We start from the raw sequence: 19,451 nt of genomic DNA, 5'->3' as shown, positions 1-19,451 counted from the left end.
TAAACACTGCTGCCGGCAGCCGGGGATATTTATACCGAGGGCCGGGCGCGGGTCCAGTGCCCACCGCAGCCCCTGCCCTGCCCTGCCCTGCCCGCCCTAGCCAGCCCCAAGCCAGCGTGGCACCAGTCGGTGAGGGGACACGCCGCAGATGCGGCCTCCACTCAGTGTGGAGGCCACCAGGCGTGCTGCCCCGGATGCCAGTGGCTTCACTGAGGACTCGTGATGCCCCCTCGCCTGGAAACACCAGCACAAAATGCTCACGAACGCGCGTACACACCCCACCGAGAGCTCAAATGCCCCCGGGGGCAGGGCAAAACAGCGCCCCACCACTCACGCACTGAAGCAACCAGCCCAGTGCAGACGCCACCTGCTCACAGGCTGCGCACACCAGTCCCTGAGATGGACACACACGCGCGTGCGCACACACACACTGGGAGTGACAGCAAGCAGGCTGGACACACACCCCGTGGACACAACATGCTCAGAACACCAGACACACATGCTGGTCACAGTGCGGCCCAGGACCAGCTCGCCCGCAGCCTTGGGGGGCCTGTCACTCCCACGGAAAACACAGCTCTTGTGAGAAAACACACCACCTCCTGGAAACACCTTTCTCACAGATGCACAAACATACACAGAGAACACCCACGTTTCAAGTCAAACTTAGCTAGGGATGCGCCCGGAGAAGAGCAGCAAAACATTAAGAAAAAATTCAGACACATTGCACACCCCAGGCAGACGACCCACTTTGCACACAGACCTCCCAAATCACACACATCAGGACACAGAGCCCAGTGAGCACACCAACTTGTGCAGCAGGCACACACACTAGGAACGCGGCAGTCACCAACCCACGCATTTGAACACATGCTGGAAACTCCCAACACACAGCTTCCAGGTACCCAGCTAGTGTGTGTAGAGACCCCCATGCTAGGCACACACAACTCGCACCACAAAGCTTGGGGACACACACACACGGGTGTCCTGAACACAGTCTAATTCACATTAAAACAGACCAACACTCAGGATGTCTAGAGATTTAGGGGACAGGGGGCTGTTGTCTGTGTGTGTGCCCCCCTTCTCTCTCTGTCTCTCACCCACTGACCCCAGTCCCAGGCCTGTCTGGGGGAGGGGCAGGAAGGCCTGAGCTGGCCTCCCCCCACCCCGCTTCCTGCCCTGTGGGGGCTGGATAGGAAACCGGGGCTCCAGCCGGAACCCAGGCTCCCCCCACAACTTCCCGGCCTGCCCAGAGGCAGGGGAGGCGAGCGGGGGCCCTCTGAACCGCCCCCCCACCCCCGTCAGGCCCTTGCGGCTGGTTGGGGGCCTGAGCTGCCTGTCCCTCTGGCGCCTGGCCACCCTGGGGAGCAAGGGGAGGGCCGGAGCGGCACTCACGTGGTGAGAAGGTGCTGAGCCTGCAAGTTTCCTCCACGGCAGCAGGCAGGTGGGCGGGTGTGTCACAAGGGAGTGGCCAGCGCTCGGGCACCAGGAGTGGGACTGAATCCTAGTACGCGGCCAGGACTTGTCCTGGGGCCCAGGCACGAGCTGGGCGTGTGAGGGCTGCGACCCTGGGGGTGTGTCCGGGTGTGTGGGACTGCTCCGTCTGGGACCCGGGGCGTGACCGAGTGTCTGGCTATGACGGGCTGGCTGCTGCCTGCCAGGTCGCGTGGGACGCCCCAGGCCTGAGTGTACGGGGCCCTGAAATGTCAGACCGAGTGGGCACGACCGCCTGGCAGTCTGTGCGACCGCGACGTGTCAGATCCCTGTGTGTGGTGTGTGCCGGGGGGACGGACGGGTCAGGTCCTGTGTGTGTGTGTGTGCCTGTGACTGACCCCAGCGAAGGAGGATGTTTGTGTAACTGCTGATGGGTCTCTGCCAGAGGCTGTTTCATTTCCTCGTGCTGTGAGGGGGGGTGGGGGGTGGCACTGTCTCTCACTCTGTGGTGTGTGGTGGTTGCGAGCGTGACCCTGCAGAATGCGTTTATGTGAGTGTGTTTTGCCACATCCCTACTAAAGTCTCTGCTTGTGTAGGGTCCCAGTAAAGCTCCAGGTGGGCTGTGTGGGGGTAAAGGGGTGGCACTCAGTGGCTGTGTCTGCTGCCAGGTGTCCTGCAGGAGTTTCGGTGTGCTCACCGTGGCTCCGAGAGGTTGGTGTGTTTGCGTGGCTGTCTGTACTTCAACCCGTGTGTGTGAATATTTGCGCACGTGTGCCATGGGGCTGCAGTGGGTCATGGTGTCCTCCTTTCAAATGTCTCCACACAGGGGGCCAGTGACAATGGCTCCATGTCCTTGCATAGTCAGCACCTCCTGCTCCCTCCCCACCCCACCCTGTATGGCTCCCAGACCTGTGGCAGGAGGAGTAAGCACCCTGGGCCCTCTCACCCAGACCTGGGGCTACACACGGGCAAAGGAGCCTCACCCTGACACAGGCCTCCCCCAGGGCACCTGTGGACCGGGGAGCAGTTCAGGGCCCAGGACCTGGGGAGGGGAGGGGAGGGGAGAGATGGAGGAATTGAAACCCAGGAGGAAGAGGGGAAACCAAGAGGCCAGAGAAAGAGGAACCAGGGAGAATTCACCAGCAAGACCACAGCGCGTGGGAAGAAACGAGGCCCACAGGGAAACCCACCCTGGTGCAGGCACCAGCGCCCCTCGCCTGGACCATGTTCTCTCTCATCGACCTACTGTCAGCCATCAGCCAGAGGGCTCCTGTGAGCACCTGAGTGAAATCACACCCCTCCTCTACACAGAACCCTGCCACAGCTGCCACCTTCTCTCCCCCCCCCCCCCCGCCCCGCCGCCCGACCCTGGTACAGGTTNTGCCACCGCTGCCACCTTCTCTCCCCCCCCCCCCCGCCCCTCCGCCCGACCCTGGTACAGGTTCTCACAGGTTCGTATGCCCTACAGGGCCGCTGTGGTCTGGGAAGCGGTCAGGTCAGCAGCAGTGCTGAGCCTCCAACTCCGGCTGCCTGGCTTGACTCCTCTCTCTGCTGCTTGTGTTGTTAGCTCCCAAGTGACCCTTCTGTGCCTCAGTGTTCCCACCTGGAACACGTCTCTAAAGCAGCGGTTGGCAAGGTTCTTCTCTAAAGGGCCAGATAGCAAATATTTTTGACTTTGCATAGTTTCTACTTGACTTGGGCCTTGTAGCGCTCAAACAGCCCGAGATGATCTGATTCGTGGCTGTGCTCCAGTCTTTATTTACAGAAACAGGCAGCAGGTCAGAATTTGCCTGCAGGCCACAGTTTGCCAGCCCCTGCCTCTGAGCTGTGCTGTGGGGGGAATACAGGGAGCTGGTAGATTCATACCTGGCATGGAGGATTGTTATTACTCTCTGGCCTGGGAGTGTAACCATCTGACTCAGCTCCCAACACCCTTCTCCTTGCCCCTCCCTTCCAACCACTCTGGCCTGTTCCTTCCTCCCTCACCCCAAGTTTATCCTCACTTCCAGGCCTTTTCTTCCTTCTACCAAGAACACTCTCCCCGCAGCTACCTTCAAGTCCCAACTGCCACCTTCTCCAAGAAGCCCTCCCTCCTCCATCTCACACTCCATCCTGCTCTCCTGTCAGCCTGCCACTCGCCATGTCAGTCTCTTCCCCAGAAGGCAGGTTCCTGGTGGGCAGGAATTATTCCCTTAACTTCTCTGGGCTTCAGTTTCCTCACCTTTCAAGTGGGTGTTATTAGAGTTCCCAGTGTCTCAGGGCTTTGTTATGGTGGTTGAATGAGTTAATGAACGTAGGCACTTAGAACAAGACCCAAGATGCTCAATAAATAAATCTAATGTTTACCAGGAGTACATGCAACATAAGGAGTGCTTGGCGAGTGTCTGAGGAGGGGCAAATGAACGGTGGAGAGAGACTGGAGGAGGCAGGTGGCGCGGGAGTCCCGAAACGGTAGTGAGAGACCTGGTCAGGCGCCCAATGACACAGAGACCCCCTAGTCCTCTCTCCACCTTTAATGGGCCCCCTGGTGTGCTTGGGGGTCGGTGTCCTTAAATACAGCCCGTCAGGGCGGGCAGGGGTCGGGGCCGGGCCTGCCGGTGGGCGGCGCCTGGGGGCGGAGCCTCAGCTGCACTTGCAGGAGCGCACGATCATGTTCGACAGCTGCTCCACCTTGGGCTTGCGGCCCACGTAGTACACGATGGGCAGCGGCTCCAGCGCCTGCGGCACGCAGCACGGCGCCGCCGACGCGCCCGGGTTGTGCTGGTTGTACAGGGCCAGGACCTGCGGGTGGGCGGGCGGGGTCAGGGCCGAGGTCTCTGGGAGAGTGCCCCTCGCCCTGCCCGCCGCTCCCCATCTCCCTAGTGTCACCTCACCAGTTAGGTCTCAATCTCTGCCTCTCCCCATTTCCCGCTCTTGGCTAGTAACTCAATCTTTCTGTCTTCTTCCGTCTTCCTAACTCTGTCTCCCTGTATCAACCGGTGCCCTCCTGCTTTTTTCTCTCTCGTTCCGCCTCTGAGTTTCCCTTTCTCCCTCCAATTCTCACTTCTCCCCTCACCCCCTACGGGTTACTCTGTCCCCGCGGTCTGGCCACATCTGTAGCTCCCTCCGCGCCCTGTGTCTCTAACTGCGCAGAACCATCTGTAGCTCCTCTCCCATCTCCTTATCATCCCCTCCTCCAGTCTCCCAGTCTCTCCTCCCTTTTCCTCCTTCTCTCCTCACTTCGTCTCCAGTTGTACCTCTCTCCCTCCGTCCCTGCTCCCTCCAGCCTGTGGGCCAGACGCACCTTGCTGTACTGCGTGTCCAGGCTCCAAATGTAGGGGCAGGGCCCCAGGCAGAAGTTGGCGTGGTAGCCCTTGGGCTCGTGGATCCATTTCCAACCCAGATCTTTGCGGAAGTCAATGTAGAGCTGCCGCACGCAGCAGTTTTTCTCTGTGGAGCTGCGGGCATGGATGAGGAACCCAGGTCAGGAGGGCAGAGGAGCCCAGGGGAGCTGACCATGCCCCCTCTCCCCGCAGGGGCGTGTGCGCACATGAGAGAGAGAGAGAGAGAGAGTCCCTGCCCCAGCTCCACCCCCATCTTGGTCTTCCTTGCACCCGTGATAACAGCAGCAACAGTACTGATAATCACCAACGCTGATAAAATACTTCCTCTAGTCAGGCACTGCGCTCAGAGCATCATAATAAACTAGCTCATGAGGTGCTCAAAACAAACCTTGTAAGAAGCCCAGTGACCCTCCAAGTGGAACATCTACAACACACTGGGACATTAAAAATACAGTGCAGCCCTGGCTGCTACAGCTCAGTGGATTGAGCATGGGCTGCAAACCAAAGGGTCTCCAGTTTGATTCCCAGGCAGGGCACACGCCTGGGCTGCAGGCCAGGTCACCAATAGGGGGCGCACAAGAGGCAACCACACATGGATGTTTCTCTTCCTCTCTTTCTCCCTCCCTTCCCCTTTCTCTAAAAATTAAAAAAAAAAAATTTAAAGAAGCATAGTGCAGCTCCATGGGTACTGATACTTCCACGTGTGCAAGTGTTTACTGAACTATTGTGTGCTGGGCCAGGGTCTACAGGGGACTTAGCACACAGAAAACAGACAGAAATACCTGCCTTCTGGGGTCACATGCGAGAGACTGTCATGTTGCTCCTCTGCTCCAAACATGGCTCCGTCTCACTAAGGACAAACACTGGAAGCCTTCACCATGCACCACAAGCCACTACTGGATCAGACTACTCTCAACCCCCCTCCATTCTCACTCCAGCCACACTGGTGTCCTCACTGTTCCTCAAACAGTCCTACCCCAGGGTCTTTGCACTTGCTGTTCCCTCTGGCTTGCTGTTCCCACAGATACCTGCTCGGGCTTGTTTCTTCACTTCCTCTAAATGCACACTCGAATGCCCTCCACTCAGGGAGCCCCACTCCTAGAACGCTGCCTGGCATGCAGCCGCTGCCCAGTAAATAGTGGAACCAATGAATGTCAGCTCTTCAGAGAGTCCATCCTGGACCATCTCATCCAAAATACACATCTAGATACAGTTCCGTTCAGTGTAACAAAAGCATTGCAGATATGCAGGAAAACATGAAAATGTCTGGTTCCGACCGGTGTGGTCCAGTGGGTTGGGCGTCTTCCCACAAACTGAAAGGTCCCCTGTTTGATCCCAGTCAGGGCACCTGCCTGGGCTGCAGGCCGGGTCCCCAGTTCGGGGTGTGTGAGAGGCAACCGATCAATGTTTCTCTCCCTCCCTTCTCTTCTCTCCAAAAATAAATAAATAAAATCTTTTTTAAAATGACCGTATTTGAAATGGGACAAAATCTTAAAACCTGTGGAAGCTGCATGAGAATTCATTATGCGACGCTAGTTGCTTTTATATACATTTGAAATTGTTCATAATGAAAATTAATCAGAACAGGGAAAATAGTCTCCAATACCTTTCTTTCTGTTTCTTTTTTCTAATTTAGTTTTCTTCTTAGAACTTATAGCCACCTGCTCTTTTATTTGTTAGGGATTGATTTGCGGGATGTATTCCTTATCTGCCTTCCTCTTGAGGAAAGGACATTTTTCTTTTCTTCTTTAAAGATTTTATTTATCTATTTTTGGAGAGAGAGGAAGGGAGGGAGAGAGACATTGATCGGTTGCCTCTTACACACCCCAAACTGGGGACCTGGCCCACAACCCAGGCATGTGCCCTGACTGGGAATCGAACCGGTGACCATGTGGTTTGCAGGCCAGCGCTTAATCCAGAGCCATACCAGCCAGGGCAGGACAGGACTTTTTTTCTCTTTGTCCCCTAATGTATCCCTGGTGCCTACAGCAGTGCCTGGCACACAGTAGGCACCCTGCAAATATTGGACATATAAATCAATTGCTTAGTATGTTAGATTTTTTTAAAAATCACATTGAAGAATAGTGGTGTATAAGATGCTACCATTCTGGACTTATAATCTCTGTCCCATGTTCAGATCCAGAGACCAGTCGTCCAGAGCTGGGGCCTAGGCTTCTGCTTGTTTCAAAGGACCTGGGCATTAATGGCCCCCGAGGCCATGGCTGAGAAGGGCAGGGAGCTTGGCTAAATAGCTTGGCTCGTGGGCAGCCAGGACCACTATGTGTTCCACAGTCGTAATATGTGAAAGAAACACTGTGCAAAGCTGAAGGCACAGTATGATCCGAATTCTATTTTGCACAAGGCAACTGGAAGGAGATATATTAACATGCTGATGGTATGATGGGTAATATTGTTTCTATTTCTATTTCTATGACATTGGTATTTAGCATGATGGATGATATCCTTCTGTCCTTTCCAAATTCTCAGCAGTGGACATGTGTTACTTTTAGAATCAGAAAAGAAATGAAAAGAATGAAAACGCAGCCCTGCATCCCCACCCCTGCCCCACCAAAGAAGACTCCACCATTTGGACAAAACACACAAACACATACAAGTGCCTCACGCAGACACTCTCCGGAAGGAGACACAGATACAGTCAGAGTGGGTGCTTCTTCAGAGAGAGGTTGGGGGTCAGAGCTGGAGGTTCTCTGAGATCATATCTGGGCTGGGTCCACATGCATGGATGTATCTATCCAAACAGTAATCAACAGAGAATTCATCAAGTAACTTCAAAGCCCTGCGAGGCGAGCCTTCTTATTATTCCCATTTTAAAATTAATTTTTACTTAGTGATTTGAGATAGAGAGAGGGAAAAGAGAGAAGGAGAGAGAGAAAGAAACGTTGATTTTCTGTGTGTGCCCCGACCAGGGATCGAACCCGCAACCCTGGTGTGTTGGGATGATGCTCTAACCAGCTGAGTACCTGGCCAGGGCTGTTACTCCCATCTGAAGGATGAAAAGCTGAGCCTCATCCAACATGAGAAGGATGTTGCCTGCTCACATACAGCGGGTAAGGGGTGGAGCCAGGTTCTCAGCCCGGCTCACAGCCAGCTCTGTGCTGCCCCAGAGCTTGTGGCCTCAGCTGCCCAGAACAACCGTGTGGACTCTAACAGAGGAGAAAGAAGGGATAACACGGCATCTCCTGGGGCAAGATCTTTCTAAGAGCCACAGAGCCCTAAGAAGGGAGTCAGGAAACTGAGGTCCTTCAGCTCTGCCAGTCCCTCAGTTTCCCCATCAAAAATGCAGGGGATATTGAAGCAAATAAGGTGTCCATATCCCGTGGTCCAAGGAGGTGTCAGGAAGTCTGTGTATGGGCTTGGGGAGGGTCCTGAGGCCCCCAAACCATATGAACATATATGTGTACCCATGCACATTCTTCTGGGGGAAAAGGTTCCTGACTTTTGGCTTCTCAAGGGGGTCCTGGACCCACAGAAGCAGAAGACCCACTGTCCAGAATAATCTTTCATTTCTGGAACAACTCTGGCTGAGGTTCTGAGGTTCTGAGATTTGAATGGTCTGTCATCCTATTATCCAACTCAGCTATTCTCCACGTGGGGTCCAGTAGCAGTATCACCTGGGAACTTGTGCGGAATGCAAATTCTCGAGCTCGGCCCTGGACTTCCTGAACCAGAAACGGGGTGGGGCGGGACAGAGCAGGCCAGATTCAACAGCCCTGCCAAGGGACCCCCAGGCACGCACAGTTCTGGGGCTTGCTGCATTTCCGGCCCTGCAGAGCTCTCCCTGATCCAGTCGGTCCATCAGGGCTCAACAGGGCCTGAGGAGCACAAGAAGCCCACTTGGGGCCCCAGGGCAGGCCAAGGGAAATCACATTCACCTTGGATGCTGGCCAGGGAGTCAGGGAAGCTTCCCAGTGGAGATGGGGTTTCAGCTAAGAACAACAAGAGGGTGCGTGAACCTCAAACATGCACAGAAGCAGAGACTATTACCTTGAACTCTAATGCCTCTATCACCCAGCTTCAACACTCAACGAAGCAGACCCACCCTCACTGCACAAGAGGGGACCCAAAACACCCAGAACTCACTTATAAAAAATTGCTTAGTGCTTCTGCCATTTTTTTTGTCTCACCTCTTTCACTTCAGCAAACCGTTTCCCTTTGAGAACTTTTTTTCACCCAGGGAAACAAAAAAAGTCACTCAGGGTGAGATCAGGTGAATAGGGAGGGTGGGGCTCAGGGGTCCCGCTGTTTTGGTCAAAAACTGCTGAACACTCAGCACAGGGTGGGCAGGTGCACTCATAAATTACACATTGTGAGCCCTGGCTGGTGTGGCTCAGTGGACTGAGCGTGGGCCTGTGAAGCAAAGGGTCGCTGGTTCGATTCCCGGTCGGGGCACATGCCTGGGTTGCAGGCTGGGTCCCCAGTGGGGCATACACGAGAGGCAGCCACACATTGATGTTTCTCCTCCACTCTTTCTCCTTCCTGTCCCCTCTCTAAAAATAAATACATAAAATATTTTTAAAAAATTACACATTGTGAAATGGGCAACTCGGTGAAAGAGTCTTCAAAAACATTCACTGGAGCCGAAAGCAGCCTCTCACAACAACGCCAGCTGGCGCGCTGGCACAGACGGGCTCACCCAGTGAGGGAAGCCTAGAGCACTCACCCAGTGAAGGAAGCCTGTACTACAAGGGGCCTGCCCTCCAGAAGATAATTCCGTTTCAGTTTTTTTTTTTTTGGTCCTGCCTCATATCACTACCCTACCCACTTCCTCTCTCCCATATCATTTCACCCATAAATATTTCCATATGTATCTCCAAGAAATTTCAGGACTATTTTAAAACATAACCACAACACCAAATTACAAAAGTAACAACAATTCCTTGATATCATCAAATATCTGGTTAGAGTTCATATTTCCCCAACTGTCTCATAAACACCTTTTCTTGTTTGAGTCTGCCCAAATAAAGATCCAAATAAGGTCCACACATCACAGTCGGTCAGTATACCTCCCAAGATTCCATTTAAAATCCACAGAACCCTCTTTCTGTCTATCTCCTGCCTTGGCGTTGTCTCTGTGGAAGAAGATGAGTCAGATTTCCCACAGTCCTGATGCTGCTCGCGGCGCGCCTGGGGCGGTGTTTAACTCGGCCCACCATCCCTCTATTTCTGGAAAATTGTTAGTCGGATCTACCATCTTGATCAGCTTCAGGATCAACTTTTTTTGCAACACTTCCAAGGTGAGATTGTGTCCCTCTCAACAGAGGCTCACATGGTTGCCTGTCTTTGTATGGTTACTAGCTGTTAGCACCCAAGACCTCAGTCTGTTCTTCATTCACAGAGTGGCCGGGTAGAGGGTAGGGTCTGGAAGGAGCTTGGGAGAAAAGCTAACTTTTCATCGGGGGACTAGCATGAGACAAAGCCCAGAGGCACCATCAAAATATTAAGCAGAGGCCCTGGCTGGTGTTGCTCAGTGGATTGAGCACAGGCCTGTGAACCACACGATCGCAGTTCGATTCCCAGTCAGGGCACATGCCTGGGTTGCAGGCCAGTTCCCAGCAGGGGACTCACAAGAGGCAACCATACACTGATATTTCTCTCCTTCTCCCCTTCCCTTCCCCTCTAAAGATAAATAAATAAAATCTTTAAAAAATATTCAGCAGGGGAGGGACAGGGTTGCATTATCACTCTAAATTAGCAATATTCTAACTCTGAATTTTAACATTCTAGCAATCCAACTTTTCAACTTTCTTAGACTGCAATACACCAGCATCTGAAGACTCTAACCCTCCGACAGCATCTTCAGCTTTCTAGGAGTCCCACATTCCAACTCTCAAGGATCCTGGCATTCCTGAATTCCAACATTTCAACACAACATTCCAGCATTCCACAGTCCTGAGCCTGTCACTCAAGAGGTCCAAGCTTCCGCTTTCTAAGATCCCAGCCTTCCAAGAATGCAGCCTTCTGACACGGAGCCCCAACACTAGGATACCAACATTCTGGCTTCCTCCAGCTCTACCTGTGAGTGCTAATATTTTCACACGTGATTGGACCATTCTGAGCAGAAGATTCGAGGACTCCAACCTGTCAATGGTGCAGGAACCCAACAAGGGCAACCTTTCCAACCCCGAATTTCCCAAATGAGGATCCCAGCAGTCCTTGAATCCAACACTGCCAGATTTCAACAATTAACAGTGAAGTCTGGCATCCTAGGGTCCCCACGTTCTAGGACCCCAACTTGTCAATAACATCAAAATTGGACGCCGTGGCCTCCCAACATTGAATTCCCATTCACAGCGCTCAGCATTCTAATGGTCTCTGACTCCCACACACCAGCAAGAAAGCAACCTGCTCTCAGCCTTCGAGGACTCCCAGGTCACACAGGCCTGCATGCTAGGACTCAAGCCTCATCCTCTGAGCTTTCCAGGCCAAAGGAGACGCCAGCCCAAGCAAGCAGAGAACCGGCCAGGCGCCCACCCTGCGGCGCTGGGTCAGCCGCCCCCCCCCAGGCTGGAAGGCCTCGGTCTTCACCTGAAGCAATAGTTGGTGTCCAGGGCTCGGCGGTGCCGGGGGCTGTGCAGGTGCTGGGCTCTCTCCAGTGGGGTGGCCATGAGAAGCAGGAAGGGCCGGTTTATGCCATGAATGGTGGCCAGGTCGCCCCGGCGGCCGACACTGATTCCTGTTTGAGTTTGGGAGCCAGCGGGTGGGGGGTGGAGAGACATACACACTCTCAGATGGTGAATGGGTGATGGGCAGGGGGAGGAGGCTGGACACACACACACACACACATTGCACATGGTGCCAGGACAGAGGGGTGGGCCTCACCGTTGATTTCCACATGGAGGATGTCATCTTTGCTGTCACAGGAGCAGTGGGCACTGAGGCGAAAGCCCTGGATTTCACCTGTAGGAGTGAGGACAGGGGAGCCCAGTGTGAGGCTGCGGCTCACCCAGCCCCTGGGGGAGAGAAGGAAGGAGCAAACCTCTTGGGACTCCTTACTGTCCCTCTTCCTGCACCTTCTTGCTACAGTTCTTTGCCTTGCTGCCTCCTTCTCTACCTTCAGGTCTCAGTGCAAATGTCACCTCCTCCAAGAAGCTCTCCAGGATGCAGGCCCCACTCCCACTGTGACATCACCTTATTTTCTCCATAGCACTGACCCTATGGTTCCTTTGTATGTGGCTCCTTATTTCCCCCATTGTTCTCAGGGGAGAGCAGGATGAACAGGGGAAGGGAACCTTGTTTTCTTGTTCCCTGCGGGCCTGGCCCACCATCATGAAAACAAACATCTACAGAGTGCAGGAGTGCACAGGCCTGTTCTTAACACTCTGTGGGCACTATCCCCCTTAATCCTCACCAAAGCCACCCATTTTCCAGGAGAGGGTGCCCAGGCGTACAGACCGGGGGTAGCCTGCCCAAAGTGGGAAAAGGCAGGGCTGGGATTCACACACAGTCCATCCAGCCTCTTAAATGAGTGAGTGGATTTTCTAAGCTGCCTACTATGTGCTGGACCCTATAGCAGGTGCTCTGGACTCAGCAGTGACCAAGACAGGCCTTTGTCCAGTGGCCCTAGATACTGTCTCAGCGCCCAAATGTTCCCTAACCCACATCTTTCCATCTGGCCAAAGCAGCACTCATCCCATGAGTCTCGACCCAGTCACCCTGACCCTCAGGGAGCCCTCCCAGGCCCCCTCCTCCAGATGGGTTTGGGCATCTGCTCTGGGCCGCCCACCCCGGCCCTCATCACTCTGGGCATCACTGCCCGCTAGGACTCTGGTAGCACTCTCTGGCCCACACCACCAGCACAGGGTCAGGCACAGAGCAGGGACGTTCTGGCAATTACTGAGTGGATGTGTGAATAAGGGGGAGATTAGGAAAGGAGATGTGGGCCTGTGGACTCAGCCAGGACAGGACAGACAGACACCATCCTGTTCCACAAAGATAGACAGGCTGTGCCGGGCCTGTCCCTCTGCCTCTAACAGTCTTGCTCCTCCTTCTTTTCTGGGATGGTTCCACTCATCCCTCAGACATCAGCTCTGATGCCCCCTCCTCCAGGAAGCTCTCCTTGATGGCAGACTGCACAGCCACCTCCTCTGGGCTCCCCATTCCAGGCCTGCTCCCTCTGGGTCATTCCTGCTTGATTTACAGGTCTTTCATCCCCTTCCCCACTCCAGCAATGGACCATGAGAGCTGTGAGGGCAAGGTCTGGGCTGTTTTTGTCACTGCTGTGTCCCCGGGATCACCCAGCACAGGCCAGGTGCTCAGGAAATGGATCGATCCATTACTCACTCAGGTTTGAGTGTCTGGGAGGAGGGCCAGGTCTTGGTTCTCTGGCACCGCCCTAGGGTTGGGGGGTGCTAGGCAGAGTATCCCCTAGGGGATACTCGATGGGGTCGACCCCATCACGAAACAGGATGGGACAGACAAGCGGTCCTCACCTCTGTGGCTCAGCCACTGCCGCACGACTCCAGTGACCTCAAAGGACAGCCACTCAGGTGTGTCGCTGGGGGCCAGCAGCTGGTTGCTGAGGTAGCGCCAGGAATTGTTGCTGTATTTCTGGGGGGTGGTGAATGGAAGGAGAGAGATGTTGGGGGGATGCTGCCACACGGCCCCATGTCCACGGCCTGCACCCCCACTCTATCCGCTCCCCTAAATGGACCTTCCAAGAGTCCCCTGGACAGTCCAGTCCCCTCCCAGACATCCATGCTCAGGGACCCTGCAGGAACAGCAAGCCCCAGGCTGAGAGTCAAGCTACCTAAGAGGCTCAGCCTTGGCCCTTGACCCTTTGGGGCTGTGGAGATTCCTTTCTCTCTCTAGGCCTCGGTTTCCTTGCTGGCCAGGAAATGCCAGGTCCCTTTGAGCCTGGACAGCCCACAGCACTCAGATTTTCTTGCAGACACCCTGGGCTTCACTCAGCACACTGTTCTGCAAATTTGACACCCTGTATTCTGAGTCTATAATTTTCTAGGGGCCTATGTTAGAAGTCATTCTATAACTCCGGGGTTTGGCAGCACCCCAAGAATTACACAGGCCACGAGCCTAAGGAGTTCTAAGGAACTAACATTCTACAAGTCCAGGAATCCAGAAACCCAGAAGCTACAGACACCTGGCAGGAGGCTCACAGGTGTCTTCAGTGTGTAGAATGACCCCCTGGGGCTGGACAGAACACCAAAAGCTGGGTGCTCTAAAGCTGGGTTCTCGAGACACCAAGAAGCTAACCTCAGACAGAGTTCCCTGGTTGTAAGAGTCTGCCATCTGTTGTTGAGTCTAATGCTAGATTCTAGGCCCCTTGGACGTGGATTCTAGGCCCCTTGACCCTCTAGAGATTCCAGCCCTTCCAGATGCCCCAAACCTCCTGAAGACTGCACATGTCCTAGGACAGAGCTCTCTAAGAGACCTGTCTGTGATGATGGCCGTGTTCTTGATCTGAGGCATCCAAGACCGCCGCGGACCACATGTGACTACGGCCACTGAAAATATGGCCAGCGAGACTGAGGAACTGAATTTTTGCTTTTATTTCATTGCCCTCAACCTCAACGTCCGTATGTAACTATAGAAATGGTCCCTTGAAAGTACAGTCTTTTAAATGGCCATATGCGACTAGTGCCTTCCGTATGGGACAGAGCAGGTTGAGAACCACCAACCTCTCCAGAGATTTCAACTTTCAAGGGCCCTGTGTTCTAGAATCCAATTGCTAAGATTCCAGCCTTCTAAGTGGTTGACATTCTAGGGTGTTAGGAGTCTGAAGGTTTCAAAGAGCCCTGTGATTGCACAGTCTGCACTCCTCCACCCTTCAGGGTTCATCTATGCGGACCTTGCAGCCACCTGTGGCCCAGCTGCCGCACCTGGCCCGTTCCCCCACCTGGTACAGCTCCACGTGCTGCTCCACTTTCAACTTGTGCCTCAGCAGGCGCAGTTCTGCCCGAGAGAGCAACTGGGGTTCGGGGACTGCTTCCCGGAGCTCCGACGTGTTGAAGAACATATATATGCTGTGTGAGTTATGCTTGAACGTCTCATAGATTTCTAGGCAGAAGGAGTGGAGAAGCGGAGTGTCAGCGGCGTGGCAGGGACGGGGAGCTGAGGCACCCCAAATATAGGAGGGTGGGCTCCAGAGCTGACAGCTCTGGGTTGGAGTCCGACCCTGACCTTGGGCAAGTGGCTTGCCCTCTCTGGGTTCATCTCTCTTCTGTAAAACTCTTCTCTCCCATCACCTGTAAAGGGCCCACTTAGTACAGGCTGGCACCAAAGGTATCAATCTGCTCGCTTGCTCAGACCTTTCCAGCACTTGGAGCCTCAAATGCAATGACATGGCGGTGTGCGGTCAAGGGCATTTGGAGCAGACCATGCCTCTGCCTGCGGACTTCCAGCTCTGGGACCTTGGCAAGTCACATCCCCTCTCAGAGCCTCAGTTTCTTTCTATTCTTTGAAAAATAACAACGACATCAAGCTCCCTGTCTTCCAACCCAGGTTCTCCTAACAGAAGCACTGTGTAACTGTGGACAAGGGAGTACCTCTGGGCCAGCTCCTCGCCTGTAAAACCCTAGCACACTGCAGGGTGAGGGTGTGAAGTGAGTGATGCGGGTAAAGCACAGCCTGCCCACAGGAGACCCCCTACTGTGTGTACTAAAGCGCTTTGCATTTAACATTCACAACAACCCTATAAGGAAGATACTATCACACCCATTTTATAGGTGGTGAAACTGAGGCAATATAGAGATCAAGTACTTTGTCCCAAGGTCACACAGCTAAGAAGCTGCAGGATGGGAATTCAAACTTAGGCAGTCTGGGTCCAGAGACAAACCCTAGGCTATGCCACCTCCTAGCTAATGTGATGTCATTACTATTACTATTACTATTACCATTGCTATCATTATTAATTGCTTCCTCCCTCAACTGGTTAGAAAAGGCAGAATTCATTCCAGGTAGGAATGGACTGGTGGGGGGGGGGGAGCGGAATTAGGAAGAGTTTTCCAGACTAGGGAAAGTTTGGGGTTGGGGTTGAGGGGACAGGCTATGAACTCCTGGATCAAGCGGGGCATCTGCTTTAGGTCTCTGCAGTGGGGAGGTGGGAAGTGGAAACAGAGGCCGGATCTGAGAGATCCCCTTCTGTGGTCCGCCTTGCTCCACTCCTCCTCACTCTAGCCAGGCCAGTCCGCGTCCCCTGCAAACAAGCGCTATCTTGGCCCAGGGGTTACTCAGCAACCCCCGGAGGAAGGATAGAGCCTGGGTGGGGAGACAGATAGGGAAGAGAGAAAGGAGGGGCGGGGACCGCGGAGGGTGTGGGGAGACACTGCAGAGACAGGGAGAGGAAGTGTGGAAGAGGAAGAGCGGAAGGGAGGAAAGAGGTGGAGACCACTGGGGATGCGGGAGAGACGCGAAGACAGAGATGGGAGCCACGGGGGAGAGACACAGGGTTTGGGGGCCAGGTGGAGCGGATGGAAGGCCTAAGTGCTGAATCTCTACAACGAAGGTGAGGCCATGACGGGAAAGGTGAGATGGAAATGCGGGTGGGGGTGGGCGTTCTTTGGCCGGAGCCATCAACTGGGCAAAGGAGTGGGCTGGGGACCCACAAGTCCACCGCCCAATAGGGAAAGTGAGACGGGGGGAGGGGACGGCCCCAAGCCACTGGGCTTCTTGGGACTCCTGGGTTCCCGCGTGGGCGCCAACGGGGCGGGCCCGCAGTGGCTCCGCCCGGAACTGGGGCGAAGAGGACGCGAGGCGCAGCCGCCGCGAGGGCGGGGACCGGACCTGCCTCGTCTCGCCCCAGGCTCCGCGCGCGCGATCCCCGCCCCCCAGGGGCACGGAAAGGAAAGGGAAGGGAGGGGGGCGGGCGAGGCGGCCGGACGCTGGGGTTTCCCCAGCCTCCAGGAGAGGAACTGGCACTTCGGGGTCCAGATTCTCAGCCTTTAGCTCTGTGGGGTCCTCCTCCTCCCTTCCGGGCGCGCAGCTCCTCCCCCCGCGCGTGGCACCCACGTGGGGCTTCCTTACCGCGAGCTTGCAGCGTCGCACCCACCACCTCACCCCCTGCGGCTGGAGGCCTCACTCAGCCCACTCCCTCCAGCTTGCGGCGCGAGGGTCGCTGCGCCCGGCCGAATGCCGTTTCTCTCTCCTCCGCCCCCCTCCAGGTCCACCTTTCCCACGCTCGCCCCCCCCCCTCCGTAACACCCCTTCCCACGACCCCAGTGCTCTAGGTTTCTTGGGGGTTAGCTTCCTCCTCGCACGTCCATCCGCGAAAACTCCGGGCGCCTCCCCGCGCATCCCGGGCACCCTCTGCGGTCTCGGTTCATCTCCGGCTAGCTTCGCCCTCCCTGCGAACTCGTGCCCCTTTCTTCCCCAAATTTCTCACCCCCTCGCCACCCCTCTCTCTCCGCACCCCATCCCCAAATCCTGCACGTTCCCCGCGCCCTCTGCAAGCCGGTCTTCTCTCCATTTCCCTGTCACCTCCGAAGGGCCTTGAATGTGGAGGTTGGGCTCTATCCTGAGAGCACCCGGGGAGCTCCTCCACCTCGCTTTTCCGTCCTTCTTGAATCTTCCCGCCTCAGGACCCCTGAGCTCCGGGTCAGCTCTCTCCTTGGCCTCTCCTTGCCCGAAACCGGGGTCGTCGCTTCTCCCAGAGCGGCCTCCCTCTCTGCAGGCCCCACCCTGAGACCCCTGCACTCGAGCGCACCCTGGAGCGGAAAGTCTGGTTCTACCCCTTCCCCCGATCGCTCCGCTCCCTCCAGGGGACTTCCCCCACGACCCCGCACGCTCCCGTCGGCCCTCTAGAACGCCCTCTTCTAGAGGTCCACTTTGCTCACTCTCTCCTCCTCTTCAAGACCAGATACCTGAGGGGAGAGGAAAGCTCAGCTCTATCCTTTTTGGGACCCCTTCCCACGTTCCCCACGCCCCCAGGGGTTCTCTTCCTCCGGTAATTTCCTCCCCTGCCCCCAGCGCGCCGGCGCCCCCTGGGGGCTCGCCCCCGGGGTCCCCTGCCCCTCGGAGCTCACCGTGGCTGTTTTCCACCGTTAGCACACGGGTGACCTCCTTGGCGTAGTAGTCCGTCTCCGGCTCGGGCTCCGGTTCCGCGCTCTCCCCAGCCACCCGGTCGCGGGTACTGTTGTAAAGGGCCAGCACGGCCTCCGGCAGCGGGCCGGGCGGCACCTCCGCCTGGCTCGGGGGGCTGGCGAGCCGCAGCTTGGACAGGATCTGGCCGCGGATGGCCTCGATGCGCTTCCGCTTCACCAGCTCCATGTCGATGGTCTTGCAGGTGGATAGTCCGGCGGCCGGCCGGCCAGGCGTGAGCACTAGGAGCCACAGCAGAGGCAGCAGCAGCAGCGGCAACAGCCGCAGCCCGGAGGGCGGCATGGGGGAGGCAGCGCTCCCGGCACCGCCGAGAGCGCGAGCCGGGTTAGGTGGGAAAAGGGAGGCCCCACCCCTCCTGGGGCTGAGGGGTCTTCGGAAGGAAGGAAGGGGGGTCGGGGGGCGGTAGGGAGAGTTAAGGTCCTCGGGGAGAGTGCAGGGGAGGCTCTGGTGGGTGGCTTCGGGTTATTCCACGGAAACACCCGAGGTGGGAGCGACCTGGTACCGGAGGTGAGTGGTCCTGAAAAAGGGCGCTGAGGCAGGTATGAGAGATTCAGTCACCCGGACCCCGGGGAGGAAGGACCTTGGATGCGTGGGGGCTCAAGAGAGAGGCTGGGGGTGGGGAGCGTGCAGGGGGATGCGCCCGAAGTCTTCACTCAAGTCTCCGTGGGAATCGGGTTTGCGTTTCCCGAGGGCTGGTCCGGAACGAGGGCGCCTCCGGGGCGCCGTGAAGGGGGTCAGGGAGAGAAGAAGCGTCCCAGGCAGCGAGAGGGTAGCGATCTGGGGCCCCCAAGTCCTGTCTCCTCGCCGGGCAGCGCCGCGCCGCGCCGTCCCCGAGCCTCCGGCTCCCGGCAGCAGCGGAAAGTCTCAAAACTTTTTTCCTCTTCTCCCAACCAGATCGTCCCTCCTCCCGCTCCTCCTCCCCCTCCTCCCCACAGTGGCGGCGGCGGCGGCGGGGGCGGTGGCGGCCAGTCGCAGACTCTGGGGCCTCGGGCTGCGCCTTCCTCCGCTCCCGGCCCAGGCCGGCCCCGCGGGTGGCTCCGAGCCGGGGGGGTGCCCCAGAGGGGGCGTCCCCCCTGCCCGGGGCCGTAGGCCTCCCTGTCTAGTGGAGCGCGTTGGGAGGAGGGAGTGGGACGGCCCGGGGCGCGAAGGGCGGCGGCGCGAGGACCGGCCGCGGCGGCGAGGGGGTTTTGAAGCCGCCCGGCCCCACCCAGGAAGCGCGCGGGGCGGGGGCGGCCCCCAGAGGGAGGGCATGGGGGGGGCCGGGCCACCGTCCTCGGCTCGCGTGGGCGGGCTCTGAGGGGGGTCTTTTAAGCCACTGGCACCTCGGCCCCGCCCCACGAACAGGGTGCTGCCTCCTGGCGGCTAAGAGCTACCAAAACGGGCGACCCGGATGCATGTGGCTTTGATGGCTGTGCGGAGGTCACCGAGAGCATGCAGACCTGGCGGGGAGGGCTCCATGGGAGGATGGGAGCAAAGTGAGAGACGGAGGGAGAGGGGCACAGAGTAAGGGAACACCCCCGAGGAGAGGGGCTCATAACGGGGCGCCAAGTGGGAAGGGGGTCAGAGCTTTCGGCAAAGGATGGGGGAGGCGAATCTGATGGAAGAAGGTGGGGATCAGTAGGA

At 56.6% G+C, this 19,451-nt stretch overlaps 1 protein-coding gene across 1 annotated transcript; it reads right to left on the bottom strand.

The window, feature by feature from the left end:
- Positions 1-3,929: 3,929 nt before the first annotated feature.
- TGFB1 (transforming growth factor beta 1) lies at positions 3,930-19,005 on the bottom strand. Its single transcript, XM_037038959.1, has 7 exons — positions 17,753-19,005; positions 14,629-14,789; positions 13,205-13,322; positions 11,595-11,672; positions 11,301-11,448; positions 4,715-4,868; positions 3,930-4,212 (listed from the first exon to the last, which is right to left on the bottom strand). The coding sequence occupies exons 1-7, from the start codon at positions 18,108-18,110 to the stop codon at positions 4,054-4,056; spliced, it is 1,176 nt and encodes a 391-aa protein (XP_036894854.1). The 5' UTR covers positions 18,111-19,005; the 3' UTR covers positions 3,930-4,053.
- Positions 19,006-19,451: the final 446 nt, after the last annotated feature.

Source organism: Sturnira hondurensis, unplaced genomic scaffold (assembly GCF_014824575.4).
Source record: "Sturnira hondurensis isolate 20B ecotype Veracruz unplaced genomic scaffold, ASM1482457v3 Scaffold0024912, whole genome shotgun sequence".
Classification (NCBI taxonomy): Eukaryota; Metazoa; Chordata; class Mammalia; order Chiroptera; family Phyllostomidae; genus Sturnira; species Sturnira hondurensis.
Note: the sequence above shows the minus strand (reverse complement) of the source record. Positions and strands in the feature narration are given on the sequence as shown.